Genomic DNA, 19,893 nt, shown 5'->3' with positions numbered 1-19,893 from the left:
CCACCCCCTCTATTTATCTATCTCCATGCTCCCCCTCTATCTATCTATCCCCATCCACCCCCTCTATTTATCTATCTATCTATCACCATGCACCCCTCTAACTATCTATCTATCTATCCATTCCCATCCAGCCCCTCTATCTATCTATCTATCTATTCCCATCCACCCCAAGTATCTATCTATCTATCCCCATCCACCCCCTCTATCTATCTATCTATCTGGCCTCTACAGAGGAGCATGGGTTTCAATCATGCTGGGAACCCTTCACCTCCCCTAGCAGGCTCTGGGTCCCAAAGGGTTAAAGATCCCTGCTTCCCTGCCCCAGTCCAGAACAGGTGGCGCCTCCAGATTTCCCACGGCAGCTGTGGAACGTGGCCCCCTCCCCGGCCCTGGAACCCTCCCCCCTGCTCCCCCCGCACGCACTCCAGTGACAGCTGGTGGGACCAATGAGGTGGCGGGTGGGGGGCAGGCAGGCTGGGTGGCAGCTGGGCCTCAAGGAGACAGACGGACACACGGACACAGCCATGGCGCGGGCGCCCCTAGTGCTGGTGATCCTCTGGCTTCTCCCCACAGTGGGTAAGCTCAGCCCCCGCCCCCCCGAGCCAGCAAGAGAGCAGGGCATGGGGCCAGAGAGGGCGCCCTCCGGGCAGGGACAGATGGGACCCCCGGTAGAGCAGATAGAGCCATGGGCACTGGGGCAAGATATGGGGACAGAGATCTGATGTAGATGTGGGGGCGGTGGAGGGATAGATAGACGGGGTTTGGGGGTGGATTGAGATGAATGGGTGGGTTGGGGGATGAATGGGAGGGTTGGGGGATGGATGGGTGGATGGGGATGAATGGGAGGGTTGAGGGATGGATGGGGATGGATGGGTAGGGGGATGGACAGATGGGGATGAATGGGTGGGGGGATGGATGGGGTGAATGGGGATGAATGGGTGGGTTGGGGGATAGATGGATGGGGATGAATGGGCGGGTTGGAGGATGGATGGATAGGGTGGATGGGGATGAATGGGAGGGTTGGGGGATGAATGGATGGGGGTGGATGGGGATGAATGGGTGGGGGGAGGGATGGATGGATGGGGGCAGAGGATGAATGGGCGGGTGGGATGGATGGGTGGATAGGTAGAAGGGTGGGTGGGGAGTATGACGGATGGGCATGAATGGCGGGTGGGGATGGAATGGATGGATGGGTGGATGGGGATTGAAGTTGGCGTGGTGGGATGGACGCGATGGGATGAATGTGGGGGGAGGCATGGATGGATGGGGGTGGATGGGGATGAATGGGAGAGTTGGGGATGGATGGATGGGGTGGATGGGGATGAATGGGTGGGAGGAGGGAGGGATGGATGGGGTGGATGGGGATGGAAGGATGGGGATGAATGGGTGGGGGGAGGCATGGATGGATGGGGGTGGATGGGGATGAATGGGAGGGTTGGGGATGGATGGATGGGAGAGGATGGGGATGAATGGGTGGGAGGAGGGAGGGATGGAGAGATGGATGGGGTGGGTGGGGGAGAATGGATGGATGGGGATGAATGGGTGGAGGGAGGGACAGGTGAATGGGGAGATGGGGATGAATGGGGGGATGGATGGATAGACAGAGGTTGTGTGGAGATGGATGTATGGGTGGGAGTGGATGGATAGATAGATCCTAGGGGTTGTGTGGGGACGGATAGATAGAGGGGTGTGGGGACAGACAGACTGAAGGCTGGGGAGTGACAGCTGGATGGAAGGATGGAAAGATAGAGACGTAGAGGTGCCGGGGGGTGGGGATGAATAGCGGGAAAGTGTGGGGAGGGATGGATGGATGGGGAGAAAGGGATAGAGATAGAGGTGTGTCTGGGTGGGGATGGATAGAGGGAATGTGTGGGGAGGGGAGAATGGATGGATGGATGAATAGTCAGCTCAGTAGTTAGCTATGTCTCATGGAGCAGTACCAGGCTGCAGGGGGGTGTCATGGGGAAACACACACACACACACACACACATTTTCTCTCTCCCGGCAGTGGCGGGCAGCTTGGAGACTGAGGAGCGTCTCCTGGAGAAGCTGTTTGAGAACTACAACCCCAACGTCCGCCCCGCCCGCACCCTCACTGACAAGGTGTTCGTCCGGGTGGGCATGTCGCTCTCCCAGCTCATCAGCCTGGTGAGGAACCAGAGTTCTAGATCCATCACACACACCCGGAATTTTCTAGATCAGGTTCTAGGTTGTCCTGGGCCAGAGCTCCTGGTCCTTTGCTGGCAAAAAAGAGACCATGTTCTAGATTAGTTTACATGTGGGATACTGGATGAGCCACTCATGCTGTTCTAGACCATGTTCTAGACCAGTCTAGTGCCTGTAGCTCCTGGTCCTCGATGGCCCCAAAGGGACTGCAATCTCGATTGGCTTTTTGGGGGTGGAGTCTGGGCTGCTCAACCATCAAACCTTTTCTAGCTCAGCTATATGGCATGGCCATGCGCGCTGCCCAGAGAAGACCGTCCTCTAGGTTTGCTCCCTGATGACATTCCAGACTGGTTACCGAGGCTATTTCAGGCTGGGTTCTAGAGTGGCCTAGAACGCAGCAACTCCTGATCAATACTGGACAGTGGGTGCTGTGTTCTGAGGTGACCTCCTTGGCAGCAGCCTAGACCAATCACCCCCCCAGTGCTATCTACAGCAGCCTAGAACAAGACCCTGTCTCCTAGATGGTCTCCCCAGTGACATTCCAGAGCCATTCTAGCCCATGTTCTAGAGCGGCCTAGCTCACCTCTGCACCTGTGCTGCACTGACTGTGTTCTAGATTAGCCTTCCGGTAGTTTCTTCCAGGCCAGGGCCCAAAGCCACACTAGAGCGACCTAGAACGCAGTTGCTTCGGCTGTGACGCCTGGGCCTCTCACTCTAGATTTCTTTCTTGAGGCAGCTAGCACCCGTGGGGGTGAGGGAAGGCAGCAGGATCTCCGACTCTGGCAGGGAGAGGGTTAAGGACCTCTCGCCCGCCCCCTTGGCTCTCGGACAGAGACAGCAGCTGTCACGGAGCCCATCCCAGGCACATTATAAATAGCAGTGGGCGGGGAAGGGGGGGAGGAAATGGGGCTGGAGGGGGAGGGGACGCTGGATACGTGCATGGGGCTGGCACACCAGGCAGGAGTCCATCTCAGCTCCATCTGCCCCCCCACCCAAAAACCCACCCCCACTGGCCGGTCTCCCCTGAAAGGGCCCTATTTCTCCCAAGATACCCCCACCAGGAGGGGCATTCTCAACAGGGTTACACGGGGGGGGAAGGTACCAATACTGGGGAGGGGGCACGATTCTGGAGGCAAAGGGGGTATCCCCCGATTGACTTTTTAACCTTTTCTCACCCCCACCCCCCAGAACGAAAAAGACGAGGAGCTGACCACGAAGGTGTATATGGACCTGGTGGGTACCTTCCCCCCACCCATCCCAGACTATTTCCATGCCAACTGCCCCCCCTCCACCGTATCCCATCCCAGATGGGGGGGATGGGGCTGCATTCCCCAGTCTGCCTCTTCGCACCTGGGCAGATAGCTGGCGCCACCTGATGGCTGCAGGGGGAAGTGCAGGGGTAGATTTCTGGTTGTGTCGGGGGGGGCTCTGTGGGTTATAAAAGGGGGGGGCAATGAGGAAAGATGCCCCAGCTCTTCTTTCTTATTTATAACAGGAGTTGGAGGGGGGCTGGTCCATTCCCAGCTCAGCCACAGATGACGGGCAGATCACTGCATGCCTCAGTTTCCCCATTTGTGCCATGGGGCAAACAGCCCTGCCTGGTCTCACAGGATGGGGTGGGGCTGCGAGGACAAACACAGGGGGAGGAGTTCTTTCTTTCTTTCTTTCTTTCTTTCGCTCTCATCCTTGCATTTTTCACACTCATCTTTTCTCTTCCTTCCTTCCTTCCTTCCTTTCACACTCATCAATTCTTTTTTCTTACTTTCTTTCACACTCATTCTTTCTTTCACGTTCATCTTTTTTCTTTCTTTCTTTCTTTCACACTCATCTTTTCTTTTTCTTTCTTTCACATTCATCTTCTTTTTCTTTCGTTCTTTCTTTCTTTCTTTCTTTCCCACTCACCCCATCTCTTTCCCCTCTCCGTCCACCCCTTCCTGTCGGCTGCACTCAGGAGTGGACGGACTATCGCCTGAGCTGGAACGTGTCCGACTTCGATGATATCACGTCCATCCGGACCTCGTCCGACAAAGTCTGGCTCCCGGATATCTACCTCATGAACAAGTGAGCCGGGCGGAGGGCCGGGACTGGGGGGCAGCAAGAGTTGAGCACGGTGTGCGAATAGGACGGGGGTATCCTTCGCCCAAGTGGCGCCCCTTCCTTCCTTCTTTCTTTCTTTCTTTCTTTCTTTCAGTAACGATGGGAATTTCGACATCTCCTTGGCTGTGAATGTTTTGGTCTCTCACGTTGGGACCGTTCGCTGGCTTCCCCCAGCGCTCTACCGCAGCAGCTGCAGCATCCAGGTGAGCTGGGCGCAGTGCTGCAGAGGGGTCCCAGCAGGGGGCGCCGTACCAAGGGCTCCAGCAGGGGGCGCTGTTCAGAGAGGCTCAGTGGGGGAGGGCAGTGCTGCAGGGGCCCAGCAGGGGGCGTGGTGCTGCAGGGAGCAGAGGGGCCCAGCAGGGGCGCAGTGCTACAGGGGCCCAGCAGGGGGCGCCATGCAGGGGGGCCCAGCAGGGGGCACGGTGCTGAGGGTCCAGCAGGGGGAACTGTGCTGCAGGGGGCAGAGGGTCCAGCAGGGGGTGCTGTGCTGCAGGGGGCAGAGGGGCCCAGCAGGGGGCGCCATGCAGAGGGGCCCAACAGGGGGCATCATGCACGGGGGCCCAGCAGGGGGCACCTTGCCAAGGGTCCTGCAGGGGTGCCATGCGGGGGGCCCAGCTGGGGTGCGGTGCCGAGGGTCCAGCAGGGGATGCTGTGCTGCAGGGGGCAGAGGGGCCCAACAAGGGGTGCCATGCCGAGGGTCCTGCAGGGAACGCCATGCAGGGGGGCCTAGCAGGGGCACGGTACTGAGGGTCCAGCAGGGGGCTCGGTGCTGCAGGGGGCAGAGGGGCCCAACAGGGAGCGCCATGCAGTGGGGCCTAGCAGGGGGTGCCATGCCAAGTGGTCCAGCAGGGGGAGCCATGCAGGGGGGCCCAGCAGGAGGTGCCGTACCAAGGGTCCAGCAGGGGGTGCCATGCAGGGGGGCCTAGCAGGGCTGCGCTGCTGAGGGTCCAGCAGGGGGCTCCATGCAGGAGGGGTCCAGCAGGGGGCACCGTGCCGAGGGTCCAGCAGGGGGCACCATGCAGGGGGGGTCGAGCAGGGGGTGCCGTACCGAGGGTCCAGCAGGGGGCACCATGCGGGGGGCCCAGCAGGGGGCGTAGTGCTGCAGGGGGCAGAGGAGCCCAACAGGGGGTGCCATACAGAGGGGCCTAGCAGGGGGTGCTGTGCCAAGGGGCCAGCAGGGGGCGCCATGCGGGGGGCACAGCAGGGGCACGGTGCTGAGGGCCGAGCAGGGGGCATCATGCAGGGGAGCCCAGCAGGGGGCGCCATACCGAGGGTCCAGCAGGGGGCCCCATGCAGGGGGGCCCAGAAGGGGGCGCCGTGCCAAGGGTCCAGCAGGGGGCGCTGCGTCCACGCCGTCTCTCCCCTGCCCAGGTGACCTACTTCCCCTTCGACTGGCAGAACTGCAGCATGGTGTTCCAGTCGTACGCCTACAGCGCCGCCGAGCTCGGCCTCCTGCACCCGCTGGGCGAGGACGGGCGCGAGGTGCGCGAGATTGTCATCTTCGACAACACCTTCATCGGTGAGCCGGGCACACTGCACTCACAGCTATACACACACACACACACACACACACACAGAGCTACACACAGACACACACAGCCGCACCCACAGCTACACACACAGAGCTACACACACAGACACACACAGCTACACACACAACTACACATACAGAGCTACACACTGCTACACACACAGCTACGCACACACAGAGCTACACACACACACAGATGCGCACACACAGCTACGCATGCACAGCTACACAGTGACACACAGACAGCTACACAGAGAGAGAGAGAGACGCACAGACACACACACAGCTACACACAGACACACTCAGCTGCGCAGAGACACACACAACTACACACAGTTACACACACAGCTATGCACATACAGATCTACACACACTCACATACACACACAGATACACACACAGCTACACACTGACACACACACACAGAGCTACACAGAGAGAGACAAGCAGACACACACACAGCTATGCACACACACACATACAGCTACACACAGACATACACACACAGCTACACACAGAGAGACACACACAGCTACACACACAGAGCTACACACAGAGACACACACAGAGCTAGTCATACACACAGCTACACACACACACACAGCTACACACAGAGACGACACACAGAGAGACGCACACAGCTACATGCACACACAGAGCTACACATTCACACACATCACAGAGTCACACATGCACAATCACAACCCACACAGAGCTATACAGACACACACACACACAGCTACACACACACAGCTACAAGTGCACAATCAAAACACACACCTACACAAACGCACTCACAGCTACACATGCACACACAACACACAGAGCTACACATACACACAGCCACGCACGCACAACCACAAGACACACACAAATAGAGTTACACACACACCTACACATGCACAGCCATGCACACAACACACCATCATCTCAAACACGCACAGAGCTACACGCATGGCCATCTCTCTGTCACACACACACAGTCAGGCATGCACAACCACAACACACACAGAGCTACAGAGAGAGAGAGAGGTACAGACACACAGCCATATCTCACATGCCACCACAACATACAGAACAACACACATACACTGACAACCACTACATGCACACAGGAACAACCACACAACCACAACATACAGCTACACACACCAGCACAGTGTCACACACATGAGCAATGCACCCAGAGCAATGCGCACACACAGCCGTGATGCACACAACAAAACACACCCAGAGTGATACACAGACAAAGCCACAACCCACACAGGCAGAATTACACCCAGCCACACCACAAACGCAGTGACACATGCACAAAGCCACCCTACACACAGAGTGACACACATAGAGCGACACACATGCAACATGACACACACAGCACCAGCTATGCACACATGCACACACACACACACACAGTTACTTGACACGCAGACACAACCTGCACAGCATCACACAGCCAATCCCTGCACATTCAGGGTAGTGATCCCACTTCTGCCACCAATGGTCTCTGGGCGCCACTCCTAGTGGGGTGACTCCAGATTGGCACCCCTTTGCCCCTGACCCGCTTCTCTGCCCTCCAGACAATGGGCAGTGGGAGATCCGGCACAAGCCGGCACGGCGCAACACGCTACCCGGGGATTCACAACACGAGGACCTGACCTTCTACCTCATCATCCGCCGCAAGCCGCTCTTCTACATCATCAACGTCATCATCCCCTGCATTCTCATCACCATGCTGGCCATCTTCGTCTTCTACCTGCCCCCCGACGCCGGTGGGTGCCGGGCAGACGGGCATGGGTTGCCCGTGGGGCAGTGGGGGACACGGGGAGGGCTGGACCCATTCCAGGGGGGCAGGAATCCGGGTCCAGGTGTTCCTCTCCTTCCAGGAACTGCCTCCTTTCCAGGAGGGTAAGGAATCCAGTGCCAGGACTCCGGTCTCCCTCAGCAGACCTGAGTCCATCCTAGATGGGCACCTTGGCAGACCAGACGCCATGTTAGATGGGCACCAGAATCCCCTGTGGCTGGGGAAAGACCAGAGGCCAGGCCAGATGGGCACCAGAATCCCCTGTGCCTGGGGAAAGACCAGAGGCCAGGCCAGATGGGCACCAGAATCCCCTGTGGCTGGGGAGAGACCAGAGGCCATGTTAGATGGGCCCGACAACCCCTCTCATGGGAAGAGACCAGAGGCCAGGCTAGATGGGCACCAGAATCCCCTGTGCCAGGAGAGAGACCAGAGGCCAGGCTAGATGGGCACCAGAATCCCCTGTGCCAGGAGAGAGACTAGAGGCCAGGCTAGATGGGCCCCACAACCCCTCTCATGGGAAGAGACCAGAGGCCAGGCTAGATGGGCACCAGAATCCCCTGTGCCGGGAGAGAGACCAGAGGCCAGGCTAGATGGGCCCCACAACCCCTCTCATGGGAAGAGACCAGAGGCCAGGCGAGATGGGCCCCACAACCCCTCTCATGAGAAGAGACCAGAGGCCAGGCGAGATGGGCACAGGTCTCCCAGTTCTCCCCGGGCCCGGCTGATGCCCCCTCCATGGTCTCTGTGCAGGGGAGAAGATGACCCTGTCTATCTTTGCCCTGCTCACCCTCACCGTCTTCCTGCTGCTGCTGGCGGAGAAGGTGCCGGAGACGTCGCTGGCGGTGCCCATCATCGTGAAGTATCTCATGTTCACCATGATCCTGGTGACCTTCTCCGTCATCCTCAGCGTGGTGGTCCTCAACCTGCACCACCGCTCGCCCAAGACGCATGACATGCCCTTCTGGGTCCGGCAGGTAACGCACCCCTCCACCCCCGGCTCCCACCCACCCCAGGGCGGGGACGGCTGGCTCGGGGGGCAGGGAATGGGGCAGGGGCCTGTCTCCTCTAGGGGGCACCGGCTCCCACCCGGCCCCAGGGTGGGGACTGGCTGGCTCAGGGGGGCGGGGAATGGGGCAGGGGCCTGTGCCCTCTAGGGGGCGCTGGCCCCAGGGTGGGGGCTCATGGAGGGGTCCTGGATTCTCTCTCCTGGGAAGATTTTCATTCACCGGCTCCCACGGTACCTGGGGCTGCAGCGGCCGAAACCAGAGGCCATCCTGAAACCGCCCCCGGCCCCCAGACGGGAACTAGGGGTCAAGAGCAACCGAGGCACAGACGAGTATTTCATCCGCAAGCCGACCTGTGACTTCCTCTTCCCCAAGCCTAGCAGGTCAGATGGGGGGCGCTGTGGGGCAGGGAGCGAGGCGGAGGGCTCAGCAGGGGGCGCTCTCCCCTGGCAGGCAGGGCTGGCCCCAGGGTGGCGCTAGGGGGCGTTGTGGGGCAGGGAGCCGGGTGGTGGCTCAGCAGGGGGTGCTCTCCCCTGGCAGGTGGGGCTGGCCCCAGGGCGGCACTAAGGGGCGCTGTGGGGCAGAGGTTTTCAGCATTTTCTTCTGTCTCTCTGAATCCCCCCGTGGAGTTTCAGCCAGATGCGAGGTTCCCCTTTTCTTCCTGGCCTAAAAGGCTGTGCAGGTGTTAAGCAGCCCTCATGCCCTGCCCCAGAGCGGAGTGCATCTGAGCGCTGCGAGGGGTCCCTGGGTAACCAGCCACCCCACCCCAGAGGTGGGCGCATCTCCACACTGGGCAAGGGGTCCCTGGGTAACCGGCCACCCTGCCCCAGAGGTGGCCGCATCTCAGCGCCGGGCGAAGGGTCCCTGGGTAACCGGCCGCCCCACCCCAGAGGTGGCCGCATCTCAGCACCGGGCAAGGGGTCCCTGATTAACCAGCCACCCCACCCCAGAGGTGGCTGCATCTCAGCGCGGGCGAGGGGTCCCTGGGTAACCAGCCACCCCACCCCAGAGGTGGCTGCATCTCAGCGCCGGGCAAGGGATCCCTGATAAACCACCCACCCCACCCCAGAGGTGGCTGCATCTCAGCGCCGGGCAAGGGGTCCCTGGGTAACCGGCCGCCCCACCCCAGAGGTGGCCGCATTTCAGCACCAGGCAAGGGGTCCCTGATTAACCAGCCACCCCACCCGAGAGGTGGCTGCATCTCAGCGCGGGCGAGGGGTCCCTGATAAACCACCCACCCCACCCCAGAGGTGGCTGCATCTCAGTGCGGGCGAGGGGTCCCTGGGTAACCAGCCACCCCACCCCAGAGGTGGCCGCATCTCAGCACCGGGCAAGGGGTCCCTGATAAACCACCCACCCCACCCCAGAGGTGGCTGCATCTCAGCGCTGGGCAAGGGGTCCCTGGGTAACCAGCCGCCCCACCCCAGAGGTGGCCGCATCTCAGCACCGGGCAAGGGGTCCCTGATTAACCAGCCACCCCACCCCAGAGGTGGCTGCATCTCAGCTCGGGCGAGGGGTCCCTGGGTAACCAGCGACCCCACCCCAGAGGTGGGCGCATCTCATGGGCCCCTGTGGAGGTCTTCATGCCTCTTCTTGGTGATCTCTTCAGGTTCTCCCAGGACCCCTTCTCGCAGGACCTGAGGCGGTTCATCGACGGGCCGAGCGAATGCCTCGTCCTGCCGCCCGACCTCAAGTCCGCCATGGACGCCGTCACCTACATCGCCCGGCAGCTGCAGGACCAGGAGGACTACGACACGGTGAGTGGGGACAGGCCAGCTGCCCATCACCCGTGGACTCTGGCTCCAGCCCCAGCCAATGGTCCCCCCACCTGGTCCCCGGGATCGGAGCTTGTCTGTCTGTCCAGCACTGAGCACAGTGAGCTGGTTTGGGAGGGTCTCTGGGGGAGGGTTGGGGGCCCCTATGGGTCAGGGTTAAGGGGGGGGTCAGTGGGGCAGGCTTGGAGGGTGGGGAAGACCAGTGGGTCAAATTTAGGGGGGTCTTAGGGGATGTGTGGGGCAGGGCTGGGAGCCCCTATGGGTCAGGGTTAAGGGGGGGGAATGGGGCAGGCTTGGGGGTTGGGGAGGTTTATGGGGGTCAGAGGGCAGGGTTGGGGGCCACGATAGGGCAGGGTTATGGGATAGCCAAGGGGGCAGACTTAGTGGTGATGGGAAGGTTTATGGGGTCAGTGGGGCAGGGTTATGGGGCAGACTTAGGGGGTGGTGGGAAGGTTTATGGGGGTCAGTGGGGCAGGGTTGGGGCCACAATGGGGCAGGGTTATGGGGCAGCCAAGGGGGCAGACTTAGTGATGGTGGTGGGAAGGTTTATGGTGGTCAGTGGGGCGGGGTTGGGGGCTATGATAGGCCAGGGTTATGGGCCGCCAATGGGACAGACTTAGGGGGTGGTGGGGAAGTTTATGGGGGGTCAGTGGGGCTAGGTTGGGGGTCGCTAGGTGCACCTACTGGGCAAAGCGTTAGGGGGCTGCAAGGAGAAGCCCCTCCATGTCACTCCCCCGAGACCACCATCTCCCCCCAGCTCAAGGAGGACTGGCAGTACGTGGCGATGGTCGTGGACCGTCTCTTCCTCTGGACATTCATCACCTTCACCAGCGTCGGGACTCTCACCATCTTCCTCGACGCCAGCTACAACCTGCCCCCCGAGCACCCCTTCCCGTAAATCCGGAGTCACTCTCAATCGCGTTCACACCCCGCCGGGGGGCAGCGGAGTGGCTCCTGATGGACGCCCCGGAAGCTGGGGGGAGTCAGTTCTGCCCGTGACCTCCAGAGGGCGCTGTGAGGTGGTGCGTGTTTTCTGAGGCTGAATAAATCCCCGTTTGGTTCACAGTGAAAACGGGTCCTTCGGTGTCATTGAATCCGGTGTCTGGTGGGTTAGAGCAGAGGGGGCTGGGATCCCGGACTCCTGGGTTCTCTCCCTGGCTCTGGGAGGGGAGTGGGGGCTGGTGGGTTAGAGCAGGGGGGGCTGGGAGCCGGACTCCTGGGTTCTCTCCCTGGCTCTGGGAGGGGAGTGGGGGCTGGTGGGTTAGAGTGGGGAGGGGGGCTGAGAGCCAGGACTCCTAGGTTCTCTCCCTGGCTTTGGGAGGGGAGTGGGGACTAAAGGTTAGAGCAGTGGGGGCTGGGATCCAGGATTCCTAGGGGCTTGTGAGAGGAAATTCATTGGGAGTGGGTGCTTGGTGGGTAGAGCCCAGGGGGGGCTGGGAGGCCAGGACTCCTGGGTCTCTCTCCAGCTCTGGGAGGGGAGTGGGGGCTGGTGGTTAGAGCAGGGGGGGGGCTGGGAGCCAGGACGCCTGGGTTCTCCCCCCAGGCTCTGGGAGGGCAATGGGGGCTGCGTGGTAGAGCTGGCGGGGGCTGGGAGGCCGGACTCCTGGGTTTCCTCCCTGCGCCATTAGCAACAAAGGCATTGCTTCCCCCCATGGCAGACACACGCGGCCCCGCCCCCAGGCTTCCCGCCCGACCCCAATCCTCAGCCCCGACTCCGAAGGGCCGGCCTGGCTCCTGAGCCCCCCCGTGAAGCCGTTGCCCTGGCGGGCAGGCGTGTGCAGGCTGATGGGTGAGGGTTGGCACCCCGCATGTGTGTGTCTCGGTGCTCTGTGGTATTTCCATTCGTCCTCGCACACTGAGAGTTTTTTGCGTTGCTTCTCGGTGCTCAGAAGCCCTCGGGGGCTGGGCTCTCCGCCGAAACTCCCGACCGAGAAGCTGGTGATTATTTTCGAGCAAAGAAAAACCCCCAGAAAGGGCAACGCGGGACCACGTCGTCCTGGTGCTCCGTTTCCCACTGAGTCACCGGCAGTCGCTGACAACCTCGGGAGCGCGGCCGACCCCACGGCGGCCTATAAATCCCTGCCCGTGGGGCGGATTCGCACTGGTCCCCTGCTAGCCGGGATGCCGAGGAGTGCTGAGCGGGTGAGTGGGTGTTGTGCCGGAAATCGGGGCAGGCCCGGCAGGCCAGAGGTGACTGCCCGGGTCCTGGGGATGCGAGGGGAGTCGTTTGGCTGATTCCCGAGTCTGCCTCAGGGTCAATGCAGATTAACCCTTGATTTCAGTGGAACAGGACTGGTTTCTGATCTCAGCTGCCCTGGTGGGTTCAATCTGGAGTCACTCCTGATTGCACTAGGGAGCAGGGCGGGATTTTTGAGCCAGACCCCAGGGTCAAACCAGAGTCACTCCTGATTGCTCTAGGAGTTAGGGCAGGATTCTGAGCCTAGCCCTCCAGGTCAATCCCGCAGAGTCCACTCTTTTATTGCACTAGGAAGCAGGGCGGGATTCTGAGCAAGCCCCCAGAGGTCAATCCAGAAGTCACTCCTGATTGCATTAGGAGCGGGTGGGATTCGGAGCCAAGCCCCCCAGGGTCAATCGAAGTCACTCCTGACTTGCACTTAGGAGGGCAGGGCTGGATTCGGCCTAGCCCCCAAGGGTCAATCCAGATCACTCCTGATTGCATGAGGAACAAGCTGGGATTCGGAGCCAAGGCCCCCCAGTGGGGGGTCAATCCCGAGAGTCACTCCTGATTGCACTACCACTAGGACCCAGGGTGAGATTCGGAGCCAAGCCCCCCAGGGTCAATCAGGAGCCAAACAGGCCAGGATTTGAAATAAGGTGACCCGCCCGCAAAACCCAGCCCTGTGGATTGAAATCCCGACTTGAACTCCCGATTCCCCTTGGCTTCTCCGAGCAGGAGCCCTGATTTTGCATTCACACCACAGGGGGGGACCCCGGCCGGGCTGAACCAGTCCCCAACCGACACCTCTTTCCAGGCTCCTGTGGGATCCCCTGAGCTCCCCGCCAGGGCCCGGCCCCTCACGCGGAACAGCCATTGCAGGGGCCAGAAAACACCCGGGACAGAAAGTGCAGCCACCGGAACCGGGAAGAAATACCTGGTTAGAGTCAGGGGCTGGGGCCCAGGACTCCTGGGTTCTCTCCTGGCTCGGGGAGGGAGTGGGGGCTGGTGGTTAGAGCGGGGGAGAGGGCTGGGAGCCAGACTCCTGGGTTCTCTCTCCCCAGCTCTGGGAGGGCAGCGGGGGCTGGCGGTTCGGGTGGTCTGGGAGCCAGGACACCTGGGTTTTCTGCCCGCTCTGGGGGCAGAGTGGGGCCTGGTGAGACCCGAGCTGGTTACTCGTGTGGATATCTCCAGGCCGAGGGTGATCCCCAGCTTTGGGAAGGATGGGGATTGGGGGGGTGAAATCCAGCCTCCACGCAGGGCTGCCTGGGCTGGGTCAAGTGGGGCAATTTGCCCTGGCACCACAGGGGCCCCCCATGAGAATAAAGTATTGCATACTTTTGTTTTACGGGAAGCCAATATTTCCTAGCCGCTGGTGGTTGGGGGGGGGGGGGGGGCTGGGAGCCAGGACTCCTGGGTTCTCTCCAGTGCCGAGGTAGCCACTTGCCTCAGGCGCGCACAGCAGAGGGGCACAGAACAAGACTGATTTTTCTCGTCTCCCTCCCCAACCAGGTCGGGCTTGTTGCCTCCCTGCGGGCAGTGGCCTGGAGAACAGGAACCCCGATACCTGCAGCCCCCCTGCCCCCGGCAACCCCTTTCTGCGTGCGCCGGGGGCTTGGGCTGCAGCGATTCCAGCCCCTGGCTCCAGGGCCACCTCTGCCTGACTCCTCTGGCCTGAGCCAGCCCAGGGCAGGAACGGGGTGAGCCTACGGTGACCAGACGGCAAATGTGAAAAAGTGGGACAGGGGGTGGGGGGGTAATAGGAGCCTATAAGAGAAAAAGCCGCAAACATTGGCACCGGCCCTATAAAATCGAGACATCTGGTCACCCTAGGGGAGCCGCTACACAGTAACTCCAGCTTGTGCCCTGCGGCTTCGTCTTCAGTGGGTTTAGTCCTTTGCGGCTCAGCACTGGCCCAAGCCGCGGGGCTGGCAGGGGACGAGCCTGGCCCGGCTGCCAGGAGGGTTTTGGTAGGAGCCAGAGGCCGGCCTGGCACTGAGCAGCCCCGAGCGCTACCCCGGCGCAGCAGCTCCCGGCCCAGCTGGGGGCTCAGCCGGCTCTGGGACGAGGGAATTTTGGGATCCCGGGTCCCGGCAGGGTTTGGAGGGGAGGCTACGAACGGGTGTGGGGGGCCTGGGGGACAGCTTGGCTGTGTTGGTCTAAGCAGTGTGTCCCCAGGGTGCTCCGAGCTGCGGCACCCCAGATACCCCTGCCTGGCTCGGGGGACGGATCGCAGGGAGGTGGGGAGCTCGGGGCGCAGACTGGGCTGCCTCGGGCGTTTCCTGCTCCTGCCCGGCCCCTGCCGCCCACCGGCTCGGCTGTCCCCTTCCCTGGGCACGGGCTGAAGTGATCGGAGCCGCTCCCTGGGTTCAGCTTCGCCCTGGCACGCTTGCAGGCCCCCAAGCCAGTTGCCCAGAGGATTCAGGGGGCCTGGGGTCTTCAGCCGGGGGGGGGGGGTCCCAGGGCACAAGGACCCCCCCACCGTGGGTCTTCGGGGCACTTCGGTGGCGGGTCCTGGAGCGGAAGGACCCCCTGGTGCAGGTCTTCGGGGCACTTCGGTGGCGGGTCCTGGAGCGGAAGGACCCCCCCGCCATCAAATTGCCGCCAGAAACCCATAGTGGAAGAAGCTCCGGGGGCCCAGACAGTTTTCCGGGGCCCCCAGAGCGAGTCAAGGATGCTGCTCCAGGGGCCCCGAAAAACTCTTGTGAGGGCCTGGGGCAAATTGTCCCACTTCCCTCCCCTGGGCGGCCCTGTGGCAGCAGCAGCACGTCGTGCACGGGGGGAACCTGGGGCCGCTGTGGTTCGTGCTGTGGGGGAGCAGCGCCCACACCTTGTGGCTGGGCCGGGCACGCTCTGAGTGGGGGACATTGGGGCTGGGGGCCGCCCCGTGGGGCACACGGAGCCGCCTGCAGGTGCTGCAGGGCAGCCGCCCGCCAGCATCGCAGCTGGAGCTGGGCGAAGCGGCCCGAGCCACCCAGGGCCTGTGGCGGGGGGCCAGAAGCAGCTGGGCCATAGAGGGTGGGACGCTGCCATGTGGGGCCCACGTCCTGCTCTCCGGGGCTCCGCTCCCTCTGGGGCTGCCCTGGCGGCTGAGGAGCCAGGGCAGTCCCCCGGCTCTGCCCTCCCGGATCCCCGATGGTCCTGGAGGCGGGAGCCCCGACTGGAGGGACCCTGGGCTGAGGCGCAGCCAGGAGCCCTGCCGCTTGACCCAGCTGGAGGTGGGGGGGGAGCAGGCGGGGTCAGCACTGGTGGGGGGGAGCCCAGGGCTGGGGTGGCAGGGGATGTGGGGGGGGATGTGAGAGCCCAGGGCTGGCCTGGGGGGGCAGCCAGAATTTCCTGGTGATTTCTTAGATAACAGGCGTCCTTAGTCCGAACACAAAAGCTCAGGACCGAACTGGGAACAGAAACAAATGCTCTGATTGTTGGTGGTTCAAACAATTTTTTTTCCCCCGAAGACTCCCCAGTTCAAACGGGTCTTGTGATTCCAATAAATAAACTTTCTATGATCATTATTCCTGTTACTGACGTGTTCTCCGTTTTTTTACAAAGTAACAACTATGAAATTAGATGGAGGCACAATTTTATATTCTTGCCTTGGGTGCAAAAAATAGTTAGTTACGGCTCTGGTTCCCTCCCTGGCTCTGGGAGGGGAGTGGGGGTTGGTGGTTAGAGCAGGGGGGTCTGAGAGCCAGGACTCCTGGGTTCTCTCTCCGGCTCTGGGAGGGGAGTGGGGGCTGGTGGGTTGGAGCAGCAGGGGCTGGGAGCCAGGACTCCTGGGTTCTCTCCCCAGCTCTGGGAGGGAAATGGGGACAGGTGGTTAGAGCAGGGGGGGCTGGGAGCCAGGACTCCTGGGTTCTCTCCCCGGCTCTGGGAGGGGAGTGGGGGCTGGTGGGTTAGAGCAGGGGGGGCTGGGAGCCAGGACTCCTGGGTTCTCTCCCCGGCTCTGGGAGGGGAGTGGGGGCTGGTGGGTTAGAGCAGGGGGGGCTGGGAGCCAGGACTCCTGGGTTCCCTCCCTGGCTCTGGGAGGGCAGTGGGGTCTAGTGGTTAAAGCAGGAGGGGCTGGGAGCCAGGACTCCTGGGTTCTCTCCCCAGCTCTGGGAGGGAAATGGGGACAGGTGGTTAGAGCAGGGGGGGCTGGGAGCCAGGACTCCTGGGTTCTCTCCCCGGCTCTGGGAGGGGAGTGGGGGCTGGTGGTTAGAGCAGGGGGGCTGGGAGCCCGGATGCCTGGGTTCTCTCCCTGGCTCTGGGAGGGGAGTGGGGGCTGGTGGTTAAAGCAGGAGGGGCTGGGAGCCAGGACTCCTGGGTTCCATCCCCAGCTTGCAGCCATTGTGTGTTTTGAATTTCAGCTCCCCTCTGAACTACTAAAACCCCACTCCTCTCCTACAGCGGGGGAGCGAACCCAGGAGTCCTGAATCCCACCCTACTCCCCTCCCAGACCTCAGCCCATAACCCAGGAGCCCTGGCTCCATTTTCCTTGCTCCCCATAACCCCCGGCATAGGCCAGTCCCACCCTCAAACCCAGCCCTATTTCCTCCATCCCGAACCCAGTTGTGGCTGCAGACCTGTCCCCCCCGCCCCGCCAGGTCCCCTATTACTCCCTATGTGGGGAGATGGAGTCACCGTCCCTCTGACTTCAAGCTCCTTTGCAATCAGAGGTTGCTTGGTGTAAGCGGTGGGATCTCCTGTTTGGTGGCAGAAGTGGGATGGCTCCTTCCTGCCAGGCGCCCCCTCCTGGCGCTGGGGCGAACTGATTCAGGCGTGGGACACAACTTCTCCCTCTAGCTGTGTAGCTCCGCCCCCACCTCGCCCCAGCAGCTGCTCTTAAAGGGGCAGCAGGAGTCCAAGGGTCGGGAAGGAAAAGAGGCAGAGGAGAGAACTGGCACCATGAACTGCATCATCCGACCATGCACGGTGAAGGACTGCAAAGTCGTCCTGCAGTTCATCAAGGTAAGGGAGGGAGGGGTCCTGGATCCCAGCCCCCCACTGCTCTGACCCACCAGCCCCCACTCCCCTCCTGGAGCTAGGGAGAGAACCCAGGAGTCCAGGCTCCCCGTCCCTCCCCCCTGCTCTAACCACCAGCCCCCACTCCCCTCCCAGCGCCGTGGACAGAACCCAGGAGTCCTGGCTCCCAGCCCCCTCCCTGTTCTAACCCACCAGCCCTCCCCTGCCCCCAGAGCCGGGGAGAGAACCCAGGAGTCCTGGCTCCCACCCTGCCCTGCTCTACACACTAGGGCCCACTCCCTCCCCAAAGCCAGGGAGCGAACTCCAGGTGTCCCGAGGTTGGGGCAGGGAGAGGCTCAGGATGGGGGTCGCAGGGGACTGGCCCTCAGGGGTGGGGGGCTGGGACCCAGGGGGCAGCGGCAGCTCTGGGGCACTCAGGCGGGGGCTGTCTCTTGCAGAGCATTGCCATTGATTACAAGGTGCCCCCCACCGATGTGAAAGTCACCCTGGAAGGTAAGAGATTCGGGGGAGGGGCAGGGGGAGAGGGGTAGGGGACAGAGGGGAGGGGGTCTGAGCGGTGAGGGTCTCTGGCTCTGCACACCCCTTGCCCCATGGCTCTGGTTCCCTCCCATTCAGCAGCGCCCCCTCCCCGGTGTGCCACTCCGGTGCCCCCCCCTTTCCCACACCCCTGGGGGGGCAGTCTGGGCCCTGACGAGTGTCTCTCCTTCCCCTGCCCAGTGCTGAGAGAGGACGGGTTCGGGGCGCGACCCCAATACGAGTGCTACCTGGCGGAGCTGCCCCCCGGGCAGACGAACAAGGAGGGTAGGTGTGTGCGCTCGTGCGACGCCCCCCTGTTGGGGTGTGCGAGGCCCCCTGCTGGTGTGTGTGCTCGTGTGACAACGCCCCCTGCTGGTGTGTGTGCTCGTGTGACGACGCCCCCTGCTGGTGCGCACACTCAGGCGACCCTGCCCCCTACTGGTGTGTGCACATGCAATGCTGCCCCCTGCTGGTGTGTAAACACACCTGTGAGGCTGCTCACCATTGGTGTGTGCACTCGTGCAATGCCGCACCCTGCTGGTCTGTGCACACTCGTGCGACACTGCCCCGTATGTGCTTGTGTGACACTGTCCCTTGCTGCTGTGCGTGTTTCTGCCCCACACTGGCTAGGATGCCGACGATACTCTGCGTGTCATGGGCCCCGTACAGCTCCCGGCTGCTGTTGCTGGAGGCGGGTGGGTCCTGGGCTGAGGCCAGCAGATCCTGCCCCAGCCCAAGGCTCCATTGTTCCCCTGGCAGGTGGCAGCGTCGTGGGTTATGTCCTTTTCACCTACACCTACAGCACGTGGAAGGGAAGGAACCTCTACATGGACAATCTGTACGTCCAGCCCCAGTTCAGAGGTACGGCCGGGCCAAGCCCAGGGGGAGAACCCAGGCGTCCGGGCTCCCAGCCCCCACTCCCCTCCCGGAACCAGGGAGAGAACCCAGGAGTCCTGGCCCCCAGCCCCCCTGCTCTAACCCACCAGCCCCCACTCCCCTCCCAGAGCCGGGGAGAGAACCCAGGAGTCCTGGCTCCCAGCCCCCCTGCTCTGACCCACCAGCCTCAATTCCCTCCCAGAGCCGGGGAGAGAACCCAGGCATCCGGCCTCACTTCTGTTGCTCCCACAGGCCAGAAGATCGGGAAGCGGCTGATAGAGAAGGCTGCCCAGGTGAGGTTTTGTCACTGGGGGAGGGGGCAAATGCTTGTCTCTAATCCCCCCCACCCCAGCCTGAACCCCTCAACTCTGACCTAGGGAGCCAACCCCTCTTTGCTGGGGTCACCCCCCCACCCCCCACCTCTCTGACCAGTCCCAACCTCGATCGGCTGAGGCCTGGGCACTTCATCACGTCAGTTATGGGCCAGGATTGGGGTGACTAACCTGTGTGTGTGAGAGGCACCCCAGCCCTCTGACCCCCACCATCGCACACCCCTCGCCATGTGTCCTATGCCCTGCACTGCTGCCCGGTAGCAGAGATTCCCCCCACAGCAGCGGGTCTAACCCCTCTCTCTGATACTGCATGTGTCCTATGTCCTGCATTGCTCCCAGGTAGTGGAGATTCCCCCTGCAGCAGTGAGTCTAACTCCTTTATCTGCTCCTCCATGTGTCCTATGCCCCGCACTGCCCCCTGATAGCGGAGATCCCCCCCAGCAGTGAGGCTAACCCCTCTGTCTTTGCTGCCCCCTGCAGGCAGCCGTGAGCAAGGGCTGTGGCCAGCTCCGCATGCACGTGGCCAACTGGAAGGCCAAGGACAAGGACTTCCTGGCCCGCCAGGGGGGCGAGGACCTGACGGCCAAGGAGGGCTGGACCCTCTTCAACTTAGACGAGGACGCCCTGCGGAGACTGGCAGCCCAGAGCACAATTTAG

At 62.1% G+C, this 19,893-nt stretch overlaps 2 protein-coding genes across 4 annotated transcripts; both read left to right on the top strand.

The window, feature by feature from the left end:
• Positions 1-476: 476 nt before the first annotated feature.
• On the top strand, positions 477-11,457 carry CHRNB1 (cholinergic receptor nicotinic beta 1 subunit). Of its 3 annotated transcripts, none has more exons than XM_032786465.2 (11): positions 477-576; positions 2,009-2,148; positions 3,355-3,399; positions 4,118-4,227; positions 4,358-4,466; positions 5,662-5,782; positions 7,372-7,563; positions 8,346-8,569; positions 8,810-8,982; positions 10,209-10,356; positions 11,132-11,457. In XM_032786465.2, the coding sequence occupies exons 1-11, from the start codon at positions 525-527 to the stop codon at positions 11,270-11,272; spliced, it is 1,455 nt and encodes a 484-aa protein (XP_032642356.1). In that variant the 5' UTR covers positions 477-524; the 3' UTR covers positions 11,273-11,457. The 3 variants fall into 3 exon arrangements, with proteins under 3 accessions (XP_032642356.1, XP_032642354.1, XP_032642357.1); XM_032786463.2 differs by having other exon boundaries at positions 5,635-5,782; XM_032786466.2 differs by having other exon boundaries at positions 529-572; positions 5,635-5,782.
• A 5,977-nt stretch (positions 11,458-17,434) lies between these two features.
• Positions 17,435-19,893, top strand: LOC116828310 (thialysine N-epsilon-acetyltransferase-like). The gene is made up of 6 exons (XM_032786450.2): positions 17,435-17,497; positions 17,950-18,004; positions 18,230-18,313; positions 18,788-18,889; positions 19,157-19,197; positions 19,717-19,893. The coding sequence occupies exons 1-6, from the start codon at positions 17,435-17,437 to the stop codon at positions 19,891-19,893; spliced, it is 522 nt and encodes a 173-aa protein (XP_032642341.1).

This window comes from Chelonoidis abingdonii, chromosome 11 (assembly GCF_003597395.2).
Source record: "Chelonoidis abingdonii isolate Lonesome George chromosome 11, CheloAbing_2.0, whole genome shotgun sequence".
Lineage (NCBI taxonomy): Eukaryota > Metazoa > Chordata > Testudines > Testudinidae > Chelonoidis > Chelonoidis abingdonii.
The sequence above is the reverse complement of the archived record's forward strand: the minus strand, read 5'-3'. Positions and strand labels throughout refer to the sequence as shown.

What these genes read in the sequence shown, in the direction of transcription:
- CHRNB1 (XM_032786463.2), top strand. Translation starts at nt 525, where the DNA reads ATGGCGCGGGCGCCCCTAGTGCTGGTGATCCTCTGGCTTCTCCCCACA. An exon ending in TCTCCCAGCTCATCAGCCTG is followed by an intron (nt 2,149 to 3,354) that starts GTGAGGAACCAG and finishes CCCACCCCCCAG; the next exon opens with AACGAAAAAGACGAGGAGCT. An exon ending in CTACCTGCCCCCCGACGCCG is followed by an intron (nt 7,564 to 8,345) that starts GTGGGTGCCGGG and finishes GTCTCTGTGCAG; the next exon opens with GGGAGAAGATGACCCTGTCT.
- LOC116828310 (XM_032786450.2), top strand. Translation starts at nt 17,435, where the DNA reads ATGAACTGCATCATCCGACCATGCACGGTGAAGGACTGCAAAGTCGTC. An exon ending in CGGGCAGACGAACAAGGAGG is followed by an intron (nt 18,314 to 18,787) that starts GTAGGTGTGTGC and finishes TTCCCCTGGCAG; the next exon opens with GTGGCAGCGTCGTGGGTTAT. An exon ending in TGATAGAGAAGGCTGCCCAG is followed by an intron (nt 19,198 to 19,716) that starts GTGAGGTTTTGT and finishes TGCCCCCTGCAG; the next exon opens with GCAGCCGTGAGCAAGGGCTG.